The sequence below is a fragment of the Hydractinia symbiolongicarpus genome, chromosome 6 (genome assembly GCF_029227915.1).
Source record: "Hydractinia symbiolongicarpus strain clone_291-10 chromosome 6, HSymV2.1, whole genome shotgun sequence".
Lineage (NCBI taxonomy): Eukaryota > Metazoa > Cnidaria > Hydrozoa > Anthoathecata > Hydractiniidae > Hydractinia > Hydractinia symbiolongicarpus.
This window is the reverse complement of record NC_079880.1, coordinates 24,418,181-24,436,707: the sequence shown is the minus strand read 5'-3', so window position 1 is coordinate 24,436,707 and position 18,527 is coordinate 24,418,181. Positions and strand designations below refer to the sequence as shown.

At 32.4% G+C, this 18,527-nt stretch overlaps 2 protein-coding genes across 4 annotated transcripts in view; both read left to right on the top strand.

The window, feature by feature from the left end:
• The first annotated feature begins 7,539 nt into the window (after positions 1–7,539).
• LOC130647751 (centrosomal protein of 44 kDa-like) lies at positions 7,540–9,780 on the top strand. Its single transcript, XM_057453709.1, has one exon. It carries the CDS (start codon positions 8,113–8,115, stop codon positions 9,712–9,714), a length of 1,602 nt encoding a protein of 533 aa, XP_057309692.1. The 5' UTR covers positions 7,540–8,112; the 3' UTR covers positions 9,715–9,780.
• Positions 9,781–10,626: 846 nt separating this feature from the next.
• LOC130647749 (leucine-rich repeat-containing protein 9-like) overlaps positions 10,627–18,527 on the top strand; it is a 56,896-nt gene continuing 48,995 nt past the window's right edge. For 2 of the 3 annotated variants that reach the window (XM_057453705.1, XM_057453706.1), the window contains exons 1-7: positions 10,627–10,945; positions 14,280–14,492; positions 14,836–14,976; positions 15,307–15,370; positions 15,689–15,759; positions 16,963–17,145; positions 17,599–17,754. In XM_057453705.1, the coding sequence (XP_057309688.1) occupies positions 10,910–10,945; positions 14,280–14,492; positions 14,836–14,976; positions 15,307–15,370; positions 15,689–15,759; positions 16,963–17,145; positions 17,599–17,754 (864 nt within the window). In that variant the 5' untranslated portion in view covers positions 10,627–10,909. Of the gene's footprint in view, positions 10,946–14,279; positions 14,493–14,835; positions 14,977–15,306; positions 15,371–15,688; positions 15,760–16,962; positions 17,146–17,598; positions 17,755–18,527 lie in introns of those variants that run through there. The other variant, XM_057453707.1, reaches the window with a different exon arrangement.

The window sequence follows — 18,527 nt, the reverse complement described above, 5'->3', positions numbered from 1 at the left end:
AAAAGTTGAAATAGATTTTTACTTTTACAGCTGTTTTCTGTGACGTCATTAGAAGCCTAAAATTTGTCAAAAATCCCACTGTCTGCTTAAGAAGAGTAGAACAAGATGTTTGAAAAATAAGTATTATGAAAGAATGGTATACGAGTAAAATGATGGTTGGGCGAATAAAAAGATGGTGTGCAAGTGAAATTATGGCGGCAAGTACCTTTTATAGCAAGTCAACAGTAGTGAAAATTCAATAGCAGTTGACAGGAAAAGACAGAGCTATTAGAAAATGTGAATTAGTACTGGAAAAGAAGTATAGAATATACAGGTATGTAAATTTTCGAAAGATTGTTTGTCGGAGGATGGATAGTTTGATACTATAGAGCTTTTTAAACTCGCTGCATTATTTTGTTTTATTTTGTTTGCTAATTCGTTGCCGAACAATTCGACATTCACAATTGACTTTAAGGGACGTGCACAAAATTTTTGTCTTGGTCTCCTAGCCGTGATTACAAAGCTAGGGAATTAATCAAAAAAGCCAAATTTTTAACAATATAGAAGACAGTGTATTGTTTTGGAGTTGTTATTGTTGTTTTCCTTGTTCTCGAACAGAACTATCGGCTAATTTTGCTTCATCTGTTACCAGATTTAAATAAGCATCGCTAAAAGATTGTTTCGACCACGGTGATCTAGATCCTTTTGGACACAAAAGACACTATCTAATTAGATGACCATTTAACCTCGATCGTATCCATTTAATCGATCTTCCTCCTATCAGCAAGTCTTTCCGCTAAACGATAGTTAAATACTTGACACCCTCACCCCTTGTTGAACAGATAAAATCCTTTTATTATACGACCTCTTTTTTTGATCTATGAGCTGCTGACAAGCTGGATTTCAGTTACATCTTGGCCGTTGGATTAAAAACCCTTACATTAAAGAAAGCCATTTGCTCCTTAATCTAAACTCCTCGCGCAGATATATCTAACTTATCAGCGGTTACTGTACCTGATGGAAAACGTTCTTCAGTCAACGGTGAAGGGTTTGGTGAACATCGTTATGACATTCGGAAAGAAGCTCAGCCATGAAATATTATTTCGTTTATATCGTGTTAACATGTAACCATCTTTATGACACGACAAGTCATGCTCAACAGTAAATGTTTCCCTTGATAGTATTAAACACGCGTTTTTGTTTATGCGCGGTTGTACCGTCATATCTTTTTATTTATTTATTTCATTTACTTAAAGTTGGTTTTATATAGTAAATAATAAGTACTAGTTTACACTAACTTGAGTAAACAAAAACAAAAACAACCTTTCGTGCAAACTTTGTCTACTATGTCAGCAGTAAATAAACAAAAATTTTCATATTCCACTAAGCAACGTTCTGTAGGAATAAAAATTTCCATTCCTTTCAATTTTGCTGGGAGTGAAAACAGCTTACGTTCCAAATCATCGCATACGTAGCCATTAAACCAAAGCCGGCAGTAATAATTGTCGGATATTCTCTCAGTTGTTCTCATGATGTAATTTAACCTATGTTGTACACAACTATCAATGTAGGCTGCATATGCAGATTGAGGATGAATTAACTCGATCTTGGACAAAGCACTTATTTATTCCACCAATTTCTTTCATTTCTTCTCGTCAACATAGTTCATTTTGTCAAGATCTGCACCCGCAAATACACCCACGTGTTTATTTCTTTCGACTGTTACCGTAATATTACTATCCACAAATAACAGCTTTGCTTGTTCGAAATAGGTAGGTTTGACAATTAAAAAACCTTTCGAAGCATTAGGATAATTAGCCAATAAAAGGACCATGTGTGCAACCTCGTCTCCAGGGAATCTTATATCTTTTCTGACCCTGGGACGGCGATACAAACATGGCCATAGAGGAGGCCTCGTCACGTGACCCTCCAATACACAGTTTTTCTGTGTGAATATTTAATGAGATTTGTGTCAATTAACCAAAGTTTTATATATAACCTTGCAGAGCTAAGCGAGCTCAGCGTTTTATGTCACAGATACTGCTCGAATATTGCCCTTGATTGTTTTCTAAATGTATAAATATACAATCATGTTATTTAGGCCGCTGTTTACTTGGAGAAATTCAAGCACTTTAGTTATGTGTATTTTACTGACTTGATTGGCTAGCAAGCACTGGGTTGCAAAACTTGTAGGCAGGGGAAACTTGGAAATTGGTAAATGATTTACCCACCTGACCATAAAACTGCGTGTTCTCTAAGGTGCAAATACGGCTACATAATTTTCAAAAGGTCGTGTCATTCTAGGTGCAAGACTGAAAGTAGCTAGCCAGAAATTTAACTTTATATTAACATTTACATTTTTTATTCATTTTGGCTGAACTTTAGAATTCTCATTTACTGTAAGTTCATATCTGTGTCTGTATGACCAATACGAATTCCAAAGTTGCTTTTTTATTATTTTTTGCACAAAATTTCTTTAAATAATGGTTAACTGAAACTGGATTTGTATATGGTGGACTCATTGCAGTTAGATTTTTTGAAAAAGGCTAAAAAAAGTATTTACTTTAGAAGTCTTTTTTGCTTTTACATTTTGTGGTCTTAACATTTCCAAAAAGCCACCCATTACTTATAAATTCTGCTTTTTCTTTTTCTAATGACATGTTTATAAAACGCCTTACAGCCTTTTTTATTTTTTACTCAACAAGCTCACATTTTTTTGCACTCACAGATATACAAAAACGTTTTTTTGTTCAAAACATGAATAATCAAAAAAGTTTATCAAAAGCATTATGCTGGTTTGAAAATTGAAATCGACAAGTCCACATGTGATCTGTTTAGCCGATTCAATGTATGCCTTAATAGTTTAGAAAAAATTGGTATACGACTTTACCAAAAGCAAAGTATTGCTATCCTAAAAGAATAAAATGTTTGGGGAATAATTATATATTTGAGGAAATTATTTTGGGGATTTTGGACCAAAATTAGTTGCATAAAGTCGCACTTTTTAGAGCTCATCAAAATTCTGTTCCTGTTCAAAAAACGATTTTTAATTGATATGTGCAAATATTTATTGTTATCATTCTGCTTGGAAAATATTTAAAATGCCAAACTAGCTAACCGTGAAGATTAATTCAGTATTCTCATAAGAGCATCCTATCAAAAAAATATATCAGCAAAAAGATGTTCTTTGCAACTAAATTTTTCGTTCACTGGCATACCAAATCTCAAGTCAATATACTCGGTTTAGACCTTTTTTGTTATTTTTTTATGTTTACTGCTTTGTAATTAGTATTAAAACCCTTGAGATAACATATCACAGTGTTGAGCTGTTTAATATCTACCACTATCTTCAGTAGATCCTGGATTTAACCATATGCCAGATTGATCGTTTATCAAAGTGTAACTTATAATTTGATTGAGTTCGATTTTCTGAAATTTCTTAATAGCGTGTTAAAAAAGGCCTAGCAAGAATCAGTTTAAGAAATCTTTTTTCTTCCTCAAAATGGCTGTGTAATTTTTTTATGCCTCATGTAAAATTTTAGGTTGAATCTGACCTATTTGTGAGGTTAGAATAGCTTTTAAAATTTTCTGAACCTGTATCTTAGTCAAAATTAATATGCTGTCAAAAAAGGCTTATTGGAGTCCCTGAAAAGAGCTAAATTCTGTAACTCAGAAAGTATGATGATAATAGAACTATTCTTTGGCTTAATTTCATCAAACCAATCTAAAACCATATCATACCAAATCTCAAGTCAATATTTTAATTTTTACTAAAGTTATGGGACGCTATATAAACTATATACTGGGTTTGGACTTTTTTTTGTTATTTTTTTATGTTCACTGCTTAGAATTAGTATTAAAATCACAGTGTTGAGCTGCTTAATATCTACCACTATCTTCAGTAGATCCTGGATTTAACCATATGCCAGATTGATCGTTAATCAAAGTGTAACTTATAATTTGATGAGTTCGATTTTCTGAAATTTCTCCCTAGCGTGTTAAAAAAGGCCTAGCAAGAATCAGTTTAAGAAATCTTCCTACCTTTTCTCTTCCTTAAAATAGCTGCGTAATTTCTTTATGCCTTGTGCAAAATTATCTTTTATCAGATTGGTCTAAATGTACTCCATGGAAAGTTACAAGTCAATAGCATTACTTTTTTACCGCGTACTTACTAAACCACCTACAACGATCTACAACAACCTAAAAACCATCTACAACCATCTGCACATAAAGGAAACTGGGCTCTAGTTTAGAGGGGACAGACAAGCAGCACCAGCGTTATTTCAAGAGGGTTTCAAGAGAAGAAAGACATATTTATTTCATAATACATAGCAAACTTATATTTTTAAACAGCTTTTATTAAAACTACAATGGGTACAATTACAATACAATGCTTGATGCAGAAGGACGTTTTTTATTATCCATTTTGATCACAAATATTTACAACTATTTTGTTCTTTCAAAAGCTACTGACTGCTACCGCCCTTTGAACCAAAAGTTTACCTACCAAAGCTATTTGATCACGTGATATATTGAGCGATGATTGAAATTCTACGGAACGGAATAGCGCGGAATATCGACACCGTGAAGAGGTGTATTGCGCTGTTGTTGAATGCACTAACAACTCAAGGATGTTAGAAAAGTGGAAGAATAGTGAATGTGAAGCTCACCATGGTGTGCTGAAAAAAGAATGTGGCTGTGAGCAACCCTTCAAATTATATTGCTTTCCTGGTCCTGTCAGATATTTGAAAAAAAGACAGAAGTGGATAAAAGAAAGAGTTAACCCAGATAAAAGTCAGTGGCAGCCAAAAAGCAGTGATAGTATTTGTAGCATTTTGTTGACAATGTGCCAAGTGTGGAAAACCCTAATCCTACACTAAATATGGGTTATGAAATGCGTCAGAATGCTTCAAGAAGAACACTGTTAACAAAACCCAATACCGCCAGCAAAAAAGAAATCCAAGAAAATTGATGATCGAGAAACCCTTGGTGTAACTGAAGCTTTTTAGATTTTTTCATTTCATCTCTGTTTAAAACTAAATCTATCATTTTCTGTGGTCTGACTTCTTTTTGGTTAGGTAGCCATTTACAAGCTGCTTTAGCTGTGCATGATGGATTTGTCAGCCCACATGTTACTGCAGCATCTACTCGAAACAAAAGTGCAGCAATATGGTTGCACGTCTCGGACATTCCTGCCATGCAGGTGCAGTGTGCTGACATAATCCGATTACTGTCTCCTTTCAGAACGCATACCCATAGTTTATCGGATGGTACATTATTGGTCCTAGCCAATCATTTTTAAAGTATCTATATGCTTTGCTTGTTTTGTCAGCTTCCTCCTGTTCGTCACAGACTCGCCGCCTCGCCGAAATGTTTTGTACGACGCAATAATTATGTGACATATCCGCGCCAATGTTTGTATCGCCGTCCCAGGGTCGGAAAAGATACGAGATGCCTTGGGGACGAGGTTGCTATGTATGTTGTTTCTTGCCATCAAATTTTAGCTTAGTCAAAGTCTCACACCCTGAAAAATCATCTGCAAATGCAATCCGCTTTGCACGATCTTCATGTTATGTCAAGATTAAAAAGTGGTAATATACCAATCGCATACATTAACATGCTCTGGGAACGAGGGGGGGGCGGGGGGGGGGGGGGGGGGGAGCGTTCTACTGAAAAACACTCTATGATTTTGGCGCGCGTTGTCAAACCTTCTTGAGACTAATATTATTTCGTGTGATTTTAACATGAATCCATGAAACCAAAACAAATCGGCGCGCCGAGATCGAAAGCAAAACGAAGTATTCTGTCCTCACTTTACTTTACTTTACTTTCAGTCGATGTTTGTCTCTCCTTGACTGTTTTCTCTCCTGTCTGTGTGATTTTATATGTATCCACTGCTGGCTATAGAGCTAGGCAAAAAACAAGCCCGTATCACTGAGGATAAAATGCTGAACCTAAAGAAGAATGCAATGAAAAACAACAACACATCTATCTAGCTAGCTATACTTTAGCTAGCTTAACTATTAGGTAAACAACATAGTAGCCTAAGACTACAACAAGATGCTGTCTACCTACTATAAATAAATAAAAAAATGCATGATAAACAAGAAGAAAAAAATGAAGTGCAATGTAAGCTAGCTAGCTCACATTTTTTCCCAAAAATTGAACAAAGGAAAGTGTTCAGCTGTACAAAGAGAAAAAGCTAAATTAAGCAGGACTTTAGTCTTAGTTGGAAGAAGGAAACTAACTGTGTAGAAGGGAGAGATCTCTGTACAAAATCCCAGGAATGAATAGGTTGATATTGAATACACTTTTACGATAATTCAATTGTACTTGCGTTCCTACGGCTCTCCATCGTTTTACAATATCAGAAAAAGGAGGTAAAAATCATGTTTTTATGAGAGTTTGTTAGAGACAAAAGCGTGTTTTCTCCAGTTTTTTAACTTCCGTCGTATCAATTTCAGGAAACGTTAATAATAAGATACAACTTACTTACAACTGTACTTTTTATTAAAAAACGTGGCAAGAAAAGTTATCATGAAAAAACGTGTTGTTCTCCTTAATAAACTCTTATAAAAGTGTGATGTTTACCTCCTCTGATAGCAAAATAAGCTGTGATGGAGTGTTAGTTTTCTCGAATTATCATAAAGGTGTATTAGGCAGTCATCAAAAATATGTTGTGTTCGGGTCTTCCGACCAACTCATTCAAGAAATTTCGTGAGATATTTTTCAAAAAGAAAATTTTTTGCCAGAACTAATTTATGCAAAATTGACAAAAACTAATTTCGGTAAAAAATAGTTCCTTCAGGGCATTCCTGTGGCTATTGACAGTACACAGGGCGGCTACAAGCGATGTGGAATGTCGCTATACTGTCTTGGCCCTGGTAACGAATTTGCTTGCTCCGATTTGAAAATCCCGGGGGAAAATACGCCTGACCGACTCTTTTTTGCGGGGTCTTTAGGACGGGAACACATCATATTTTTTATGGTAGCCTTAAATGATAAAGATAGATAGATGTGCATATTTTACATGGCTAGCCTCAAAAATATCTAAGGATGTACTCCGTCTATTATTTCTAGTACAAGCCATGGCTTGGATGGGGAGTCCAAGAGGAGTATTTAATGCTCATTTTGAGCTATGCAGACTTAAATTGAGTCTACATTCCACTAGACTTAAATTGAGTCTGCATTCTAGCAGACAGCTCCATGCAACATCCAGTCAAATACAGCTTGAGGGTAATTTTGATTAGAACTCCAGTAGTAAAAGAACTCCAGTGAAATGATTGGTTCCTGTATTGAGAAGCTATTTCCATTTTTACACAAAAAAGGTTTCTGAATATGGAAACTATTTCTCAAGAAGAAAACTGTTTTCAAATATGTACCTCATCCCGTACTGCCAATAGCCCACACAGGGTGGCATCTCCTTAATTTCCTTCACATGGCTTGGGTTAGTGCCCAAGTCTGTTGGATGGATAATACATACTAGTCATTGTATATATTAGAGTGTTTTGTCAACCATACAGTCTACGATCAGTCTAGTTTTTTTTTCAATTTTATTGGTGGTTGATTTTTTGCACACACGTAAGAATCCTGTTGTATTTTAAAATTAATGTATTTTAAAATTAAAATACTGTAGCTGCTACCAAACCAAGTAGGATATTTTCCATATCACTTCCTTGTAAATAAATTTATTTCCTAGTTTATTGAATTTAAAGAAAAGCAAATATTTTCTTAAAAACGTTATTTCAGTTGTAGCTATTTGTTCCAGTTAAAAATGTATATTGGATGCAGTGTAATAGTTTAAATATGCAACATTTGCACTTCTAACACCAGCTTTAAATGATAGAAGTGTTGTATATATATATATATATATTATATGGTGTGTATATATTTTTTATTGATGCATTTCATTAAACGCTATAATAATTAAATGTACCCATGTATGAACCAAAGTTGCATGAGCTAATAAATATTTGCATACAGAACATGAACTTAAGCTTTGTATAATACTGACATACGCAAACATATACATTATATTACATTTAGGGATACATGCTGTCTATGTTATTGTTTTGCTGTTAACTTAGATCCTGTTTGTTATACAGTTTGAAAAGTGAAATACTTATTTGTGCAATGTGTAGAAGAAATATTTCTTACATCTATTATATATTATATTTTTATTTATATTGGTTATATTTTTACTTAAATTATAATATCCTTTGCAGGTGCAGAGAAATGTCTACCGGTGACATCAAAAACAACCTACGAAAACTCAAGAATGAGCTCAAAAAAGCGCACTACGCGGAAGTGTTAGATTTGGAAAACATGGTTGTTGGTGTCACAACTGCTTGGTTACCTGTTCTTCATTATTTATTTGCAGAATATTCTATTGAACTAACATCTTATTTTTCAAGCAAAGGTTATGAGTTCTATGGAAAAAGTGATTTGAGATTCCTTGAAGTTGTATACAAGATTTTAATTCAGGAATTTGGTGTTAAACCAATGTTGACCAAGGAGCAGTTTTTCACCATTGGCTATGCTGAAGTTAAAGTCATCTTTGTAACGAAGATTGTTACCCTATGCGTAAAGAAAAATGAAGAAATTTTGTTGAAAATTGGCAAAAAGAAGCCAAGAAAAAGTAAAATTACTACTAAAAGCAACATTGTTTTGAATCATGTTACTAATAAAGGCTCTGATGTGCAATGTATTGATCTCACCACCACAGAAAAAACATCCAATTTAAACACAGTGTATGATCCTAGACTTAAGCAGCAGCCAACACTGCCTCTCCCTAATCCAGATTTAGCCTTGACCCCAATGAAATCAATTTCAAAACAAGTGAAAAATTCAAATGAGAATAATAGTAAACAATTTTTTTGTGATGATTTACTAGATGTGACTGAGCTAGAACCGGATGATCTTTCTAGTTCTGTTGTTGAAATTGTAGAACCTGAAGAAAATCAGCTACCAAAGTTTACCATTACAAAACATGATGATGTTGATTTCAAAGTTGTATCCTCTGGTAATGCACCAAATCACCAACTACCAGAAATAGAATTTTCATTGCCAAAATATACTGGGTCCCCAAGAGAAATGAAAGTAAAAGTAGAGCCTTGTCACATGAAGTGCTGCTCTTGTGACGCCAATGCCAGTCTTATGGATAAGTTGATGAAACGAATGGCAAACATGGAAAAAAACTTTCATGATTTGCTAACTGTTAACAGTGAATTATCAGCAAGGTTGATTTTAATGGAAACAAAAGTCAAGATGATGGAAAGTTCATTGAAAGAACCTCAACAAGAGAAGCAAGAGCTGCAGAAAGAAAGTGAAGAAGAAAGCAACAAGTCCCAAAAAAATGACGAACCCGCTTTATCAGTTTATAAATCACAGAAAAAAGAATATTCGCCAGTGAAATACACAGGCGATGAGGTTATTATCAAGGGTTTTAAACCGATACGTTTGAGTGATGTTTGCAATTTGAATGAAGATGATGCTCTTTCTTACAACAAAGAAAATATTTCTATTAGACATGCAGAATTTGCTGGTAACATTGGAAATGGTGATAACTTGAATGATTTCCATGATAGTATATTGCAGGATTTGTTAAATGTCAGTCATGGTTTCAATGCAAACACCAAACAAACCATTCACAATGTAAAGCAGCAGCTGATGGAAACTGAGCGTCTATTACAAAATGGAACTACTCATGTGACAGGCAAAGAGAACATTAAATAAATGTTATATATTACTATAACTTCTATTTAATCAATCTAATGTTATATTTAAAAAGGTCCAATATAATTTTTGTCCCAGTTTTTATAGTATTTTTATTATGCATACCCAGGATTATTATAATTATTCTGAGCCTTAAAAAAAATCAGGAAAAAAATTGCCAATTTTGCTTTGGAATCTGATAGAATGGCCAGCTAGTTTCTTAAAAAACAATTTCTATTTGCCCAATCAACTTGTATGGGTAGCTTTACTCAAACTGGACTAAATTTGTGTTGTTATAAATTTTTTTTATGTGATTATTTTTTGGTGTTGTTAATTTTTGGTGTTTGGTGTTGTTAATTTATATTTCTTTTAGGAATTTAGAATGGTATACGACCTCTATTGATATTAAATATATTTTGCCCATTCTCTAAGCTACTTTAATTTGTAAAATAAAACGTAATGACATGTGATACCATAATTGTCTTCTCAGTAATGACTGCTCACTGCAACTCTCTCATTTATTGTCAAGAAATAAACAGAAAAGATATAATTCATCCTAATTCAATTTTTTTATGTCGACAATTATTTGCCATTGTGACATGTTATTGCCTGCCTGCTTTGCTAACACGTCAGCATTCAGATTAGCCGATGTGAATTAGAAAGGCTGTAACCATTTTTCTAGGCTAATATTTCTTTTAGTTGATTCCATGAAAATTTATGTCAAAGTTAACAAACTAAAGGTGTATATTTCCAGAAAAAGTATAAATCATGATAAACTAGCTCTGGAATAAATTCTTTTTATGTGATACATATTCAGATATTAATATTTGACTTGTTTTGCACCACTTATTTGTATATGTTTTTTCGAACAATTAATCTTTTCTTGTGTATAAGACTTTTTACATCACTACAAGAATGATTGCTATTTCTTTTTTTAAAAGTAAGTATTGCGTCCCCCTACAATTAGTTTACTTAGATTATTCTCCTAAAGTTACAAGCACAATAAATGGTATATATACATATTTTTAAGAAGCAATGTACTTATGTGTGGCAGTTTGTTATCAAACTTGTTCATTTTCTTTTTGTCATTTTTTTGCATTACTGTTAAGCTAAATAAAAAAATAGAAAGCTTCTTAAAGAATGGTCAAAATCATTAAAGGCAATGTTGTTGATGGATGAAGAAAAAAAATTGGTATTTTTGTTAGTTTATTAAATAATGGCGTATTCTGAAACTTCCTGGCTGGATGAATTGGTAAGGAAAGTTATTGCAAGACAGCATCTATTATGTATAAATATTATGCATTGATGTATGTTTGTATATTCAACCGTCAGTTAGCTATACGCGTCATGTCATATTACATAAAAACTGATTAACAGAGTCAAAAATATATACTTAAAATACATAATAATGCAATCTATTTATTATCTCTGTGATTTATATATTTGTATATTTTATATTTATCGTCCAAATTGTAACTGTCCTGTACCTACTTATTGTTTGAGCATTTCTAGTTTTATCAAATAAACAATTAATTGCCATACAATACCCAGAGTATTACACTATGCCTTTTTTATCATTAGATATTTATTGGCTTTAGAAAAAAAATGTTTGTAGTCATCTGACAACATAAGATATAAATTTGAAATTGACACTGGTATAAAAGTGTAATATTTAAAGAGAGTCATGATGGTAGATATACCATGCTGTTGGGTAAAACTTCAATTCTCCACAACTTAAAAAATGTTTTGTATTTGCCTTTGGGGAAAATTCGTATTTTTTAATGGTGAGATTCAATGTGTCGTTCAAAAAAAAGTTTTTATTGCTACATTTTGAGTGACTTAATAATATAATGCAGGCTAGATTATACACTTTATTTTAAGAAGAGGACTTATAGTAGTCCTACAGTTTCAAATTTCTAATGTAAGGCAACTCCAATTCAATTAGTTGTTCTACAGGCAAAGTCGATAGTACCTTACGGTCAGTCAGTTGGTCAGTCCGCAAAATAAAAATAATAAAAATAATAAAATTAACAACGTAGGAGGATTTTACGACAACCGTTTTTTATGTATTTTTGCATAACGCACGCAGTTTATATTTTTTAGTTGCGAAGAAAAAATAATAATAAATTGTCTTACTGAAAAAATGTAACTAGTTCTCAAGGTGAAAAGATAAAAATACTTGCATGCTCAAAAACTTGTTTTTAAAAGTTATGCAGCAAGAATTTTTTTTGTGTTGTTTTGAAAGTTATACAGCAAGAATTATTCTTGGGCTGTTTTAAAAGTTAAACAGAATATACATGTATTGTTTTGAAGGTCTTACAGCAGGTTATACTTGCGCTGTTTCGAAAATTATACAGCAAGTTATTCTTCTCCCACTTAAAATAAAAAAAAAAAAAAAATTTATTGTTCTTTTAATGTTTTTTGCACAGTTTTATAGGAAATTCTAAATTAAAGTGCAAATTCTTTTTCGAACTACGGTTGTTTAATTGAGAATATAATAAGTCTTTTGCAGCGTTAAAATCATTTTTTTCAAAATTCATAACGGAGGAGTGTGTCACGACAAACCTACTCTATCTTGTTTTAATTATTTTTCCTAAATGGTATCGACTGTATTAGCGTAATTTTAAACAAAGGAGGGTGTTACGACAATAATCTGTCTTGTTTTTCGCTTGTATTACAACTATTTAGCAAAAGTAGCTAATTTTTGTTATAAATCACATAAATAATTGAACTTCTGTTTAAACCATGCACATTTTAGTTTTATCGCAACAAATTACCATGAACAAGGAATCAAATTCCAGTGGCCTTAACAACAGTGGTCCGAAAGTAACGTTATTAAATCACCTTGTTGACATTCAACCAACTAAAAATAACATTGATTATCTTCTATGCTCATTATATTTTCCCGAGATGGGATGCGAAATTTTTTTCCTTTCTTTTTCTTTAAAACTTTTTTGCTTGATATTATTATTTTTTTGTTTTCATGAAAATTAGGGTTGGTCGGGCCCGTAGAACAACTAATTGGAGTTGCCTAAGAAAATAATTGAAGACAGAAATATAATACAAATAATATAATACAAATATAATACAAATAATACTCTTCAGGCAGATTATCTTACATATATTTCTACAACTAAAAACAGAAACATGGTTAGTTCTCCATGTTAGTGTTGCAGGTACAAAAAAAAAATTAAAAAATATATTACAATAGTTTGCCTTCTTCTGAAACTTGGTGACCTTTAGAGAACAGCCCTCGAAATTAGTCCAAAAACCCGTAGCATAGTCGTTTGCAGCGGCAATTCCTCGGCAATAAGTTGCCAACGCGAGAGAGTGAAGTGTCAGCAGTTTTGAGAATATTATTTTTCGAAGCTTTGTTAGTCTTACTTACCCTTTAAATATCAGTCTTTTTCAGGAGAGGCGTGCGATCACACGCGCACGCCTTGGCAAACTCCTAAATTGTTTCAGGCGTGTAATTAATCACACGCCTGAAAAGTAGAGTTTCTAAAATCAACCTATAAAATCCATTTTGTAGTGTGCGATGGCAACCTTGGAAATAATTTTTGATTTTCATCGGACAAAATGTCTGATAGATTTCCATCTTGGTCGAAAGCTTTTTGTCTCAGAATTATTGAATAGTCCTGGTCCTTTTAATCCAGGGGCAAGCCTATTCATAGCCAACCTGACCATCCTAGCTTATTCATCGACTCCTGCCTTACTTAAAAGAACTGTGTAGACATAAATCTCTTTGGCCTGGCCCCTTCGTTGTTTGTAACCAGGTCTAACACAAGAAAGCCATGCTGTTCTTAACTAATGTGGAGGTGAACGCCGACGGAGCACGGATGAATTAAATCACTTACTGCACTTACAGGCGGAACATACATTTTATTGTGGATTTAATTGTAAATAATTTCTTCATTTGACAAAGCAATTGGAAACCATAGCAGGTCCAAATTTAATGGATTTTCTTTATGCCGCATGTGTTATTCAAACAATTTTTAAAACGAAACCCATGTGCAGTAAAAAACATTTGTTTGCATAAATTTTGTTAAAATGTAGCTGAACTTTTCGAATGAATTTTATTTAAGCCACATGGATAAAGATTTTTTGTAATTTGAAAACGAAGCATATTTTTGCCTATTTGCTTTTGATGACCTGAAAAATAAACAATAAATTTAAAAAATGACAATATAGTCATGCATACTATTTCGGACATGTAGAAAAGGAAATTAAGATTGAGAGAGTCGCTATACGTAGACTCTCGATCATTGTGTTTGGGGTTCACAAATCAAAACGTCCCCCACTTTTCTACCGCAAAATGAGCGTACAGAAAAGATTAGCCTCAGCAGTTTTTTTCTGTTGTGAAATGAAACCGCGCCAGAAATTGCGAAGGCATTTGTCAATTGCCGACGCTAATTTCGAGGGCTGGAGAATAAATCCTGGATTACACCACATACTTTTGTTTTTTTTTAAATACACTGTACTCTGCTAAAAATATTAGCATCAGTCCAAGATCCAAATTTTCGTGTTTGATATATATTTGTAATGAATAGATAAGCAAATGTATTTTTATTGAATTGAATTTTTAGTTCCACAATAATGGTATTGACAGACAGAAAACTGACGTAAAACAAATTGAAGAGTTAGAATTATTCTCTAGTTCCATACCCCAGCTACCATGTATGGATGTGTTATCGAATCTTACAGTTTTAAGAATTGTAGGGTGTAATATGGAGAAGATTGAAAAACTTGATTCACTCGAAAACCTGACAGAATTATGGATTTGTGAAGGAGGTATTAAGGTGAAGTTTGTGTTTGTCAAATTTTAGTTTGATAGTTTTTAGTTTGGCTTTCTCTCTATGAGAAAATGATAAATTGTACAAATTATACATAATGCTTTTAACCATCTACAAAATCAGGCATGTATCCTCAGTTAAAATTTCATACCACTACCTTACCCTCAATAAAACTAAACGCTATTTTAAAACAGTTACCTAATGCTCAAGTCTAATTGTGGAAATAAACCCTGTGCATTGGAAGGAAAAATTTTGAAAGTGAACAGTGAAACAATAATTCGAATTGTTGTTGTATTGATTTTATTTATTTTTTTATTTATTTAAAGTTCTATTTTTCCTTTTCTTATAGAAATTGGAAGGTTTTCACAGCAATTTAGCATTGAAAAAGCTGTTCTTATACAACAATAGCATTGGAAAAATTGAGAACATATCACATTTGACAATGTTAGAAACATTATGGTTGAATAAGAACAAAATTGAAATTATTGAGGTAAGCAGCCTTTGCAGTTTTGTATAGTATTTTAATAAACACACATGCAGCTTAGAATTTAGTTTTTGTTTCGTTTGACCCTAAATTAACAGGCATAAGACGCATGGGGTTAAATTTCTTTATTTTAAAACCCTAAGTCCGGAAATTATGAAAAAGGTCTTTATTTGACTCCTAATTGCTAATTATCTTTAGTTTTTGATGACATCAGCATCTTCAGTTCAGGTTCTGCCCCTTATCTAGAATAAGTTAATAACATTTGCTAAAGTGAAAGGCACGCATAATGATATGAAATAACACCCACAATTCCAACTAGATAATATTTTTCTTTAGAACCTCGATGAATTAAAACAGCTGAAAGAATTAAATTTAAGTGATAATAAAATTTGCAAGATAGGTAATGCTACTTACCTCTTTTTGTATGTGCTGTATCAAGCCTGATTGAAATAGTTTATACGTTGCAATTTAGGGATCAAAGATTTCTTCTTTTAAACGTCTTTTTAGTGTATTTGTTTAAATTGTTAACAGTCCTGCTGATTGCACACATTAAACAAATTGATGATTTTTTTTGTACTTAGTTTTATTGAAAACTAAATTTGAGTTATTTGAGTTATATGTTATATCATTATATATATCTCAGCATCTTGACATCTCAAATATTTTTGCACTATAATGATACAATACGTGTCAACTAATTTTGTAGTCGTTTCTTTAGCACAAAACCTTGGAAGCAACATATTACTGGAAGATCTCAATTTATCTGGAAATAATATAAGTTCTTTGCAAGTAAGTGTGACAGATTTCAGGCATGTTTTTATTGTATTATTGAAAAAGGATTGGATTGGATTTTATAAATAGATAACCTTGAAGCAAACGGAGAAGTTTCAAATATTCTAAGGTATTTGTATTTGTGGATTGTTCAAGCAAAAACTTTCACAAAAAGCATTCTGTAAAATATTGTTAATTAGTAAAAAAATCTCAAAATAAAACAAAATATAAATAAGTTATTTGCTAATGAAGTCTTTTATGGTTAGTATGCTTTAAAAATATGCCCTTTAAAATGTGTTTTTGACTTTTAAGCATTTTTAAATTATACTTATAATTTATAAATGCTGACATACATTTATGTTGGTTTGATTTGATTTAAACTTGTTCAACCCCAAGTCACTCAAACACCTTTCAAAGCTTTTTAAGTAAGAAAGCTAGTTATTTTTTCAAATATTTAAATGTTTAAAAGAGTCAGAAAGGACACAACAGTTTCCAATTTTTACGAAATTGTTGAATTGATCTTATTAAAACCAAATTCACTTTATGGCGTACTGGCATAAATTCTAAAGTAAAACAAAAGACTCATAATAAACACCGTATTTTCTAATTTGTATGAAATTAGAATTCCAATAATTTTTCAGCTATTAGGAATGTATAATAGGAATGTATATTGAGAATGTCAATGTTGATGATTTTATGATGACATTGTCATTTTTAAAAGATCTTGTCTTTTTAACCCCCAACACTGATTGAAAAAATAAGAAAGAACATTGCAAAAAGAAATTTGATCTAATATGACCAAAGTTTCAATAGGAAGAATAATATACGAAAAACATCAAATTTCTAAACGTGGCCCTTACTTGCTCAAAAGTTATTAAAAACACTGTTATCCCTGTTATTACATTGTAGATACCATAACTGGTATTTGTTTAATTTTTAAGGTTTCATTTAAATTTTTTTTTTCAGGGGTATAGGGGGTCATTGAAGACTAGGCATTTACGGTATTCTAAAAAATGCCCTAAATTTCTTTATATTTTTTATAAGTTTTTGAAACTTTGGAACCACGCTTATGTGACTTTATGGAGTGTGATCACAATAATCTTAAAGTATAAATACAGCAGAAATTTTTGTGTTATTTAAATTGTGTGACTGCATATCAGATAGTGCATTCCCTTCTTTTTACACTTAGTTTTCACATGCTATCCAAACTTTTTTTTGCAGGATATCACTATTTTGTCTTGCCTACCAAATCTTGTATCACTTGGTTTAAAAGACCCCATGTCATTACCCAATCCTGTGGCATTCCTTTGTAATTATCTAACCTATATTTTGTATCACCTTCCATACTTAAAGAGGCTTGACTCGTTTGATGTGTCACAAAAGAGCTTAAGAGATTACGCTGTGGTAGGTTATTGTGTTTTTGGTTTGTTGTTATTTGGAATCATGTTAATTGTTTTTTTTAATTTGATTGCCTTGTGTTAAAATGATTGTGTTAAAATATAATCAGCATTAGTTATTGCTAACGAAATTGCAATCAAGATGTTGGGCTTTTTTAGTAGTCTGGGTATTAAATAAACTCTCTTGTGTGAGAGTCCTGCTTAGGTAAACGTTCCTTTTCTAGATCATGCATTCCGTAAACTTAAACACATTGGCTGAGTCTTCTTATCAAAGCCTTTTCCACAAAATTATGTAAATAGGCACATAATGTTGCAATTCCCTGCCTTTCCAGAATGTCTACTTGTAACGGCATGGAATATGATATACAACAAATATTTATGTGTCATTTTATTAAATCAACATTTTTTTTTAAATTACTGAGTCTTTAAAAGGTATGATTCTAACTATATTGTTATTTAGTCGACTGTTTCAAAGAAAAAAACGTTTTATAAGATGAAAGTGAAGACTCTGGAAAGATCTTGCACTTCGATGAAAGTACTGTGTAAAGGAGAATTGGAAAGTTTACAAAAGGGTCCTGTTATGAGATTACAAAGATTAATCAACTGCAAGAAAGAGGTATGAAAAACAGCTTGTTTGTGTTGAATTCTTTTTGTATTACAACTTCGTGATGACAAAGTAACAGTTGTACGAACAGAAATATTTCAGGAAAAAAAATCCTGAATAAAAAGTTTAAATAGTATCCTTGATGTTGTGCAGATGTCTCCTAAATATGACAAAAAAGTGACTCAATCTTTTAACGCTAAATATAACAATGGTTAAGTTGCATTTGTCTGAAAATTTATGGCTTTATCTGTGTTATATCTTTTCTTGATAATCAAGAAAATTTTCAGCAACTTGTTAAGATGTGGCTAACGTCACTGTTTTTTTGTAATTAATCAGGTTTACAATTACATACAATGTATATACTGCAAAATTACTAAGCTTGGCGAACAGTTATAGTTATTTCAGATATTTTTGCAGCCCTGAAGTAAAATACAGGGGTTACAAAACAGCCTTTCTGTAAAAACAAATTGTTTTTGCATTTAAGTTGGGGGATGAGGTAAAACTTTTTGTTTTCGTGAGACTTTAGCTTAAAATTATCAATGTCCCTAATTAAGCCTAAAAATTGCTTCATAATAACAAGGTCTGTGGTTCAGTCCATAATGCGGCCATGTTTAGCAAGTGCATTTAATACAGCTATGGGTCATGTGAGAGAAGTTAAGTAGGCATAGCTGATGTACACCTAGTGTATACATTCAGAACACAGGACCCACATTGCAGCCATGGTAATCAACAGGGACATTCAGCAATGCCTTCGTATTTTGCACTGAAGACGGCAAAAAAATGCG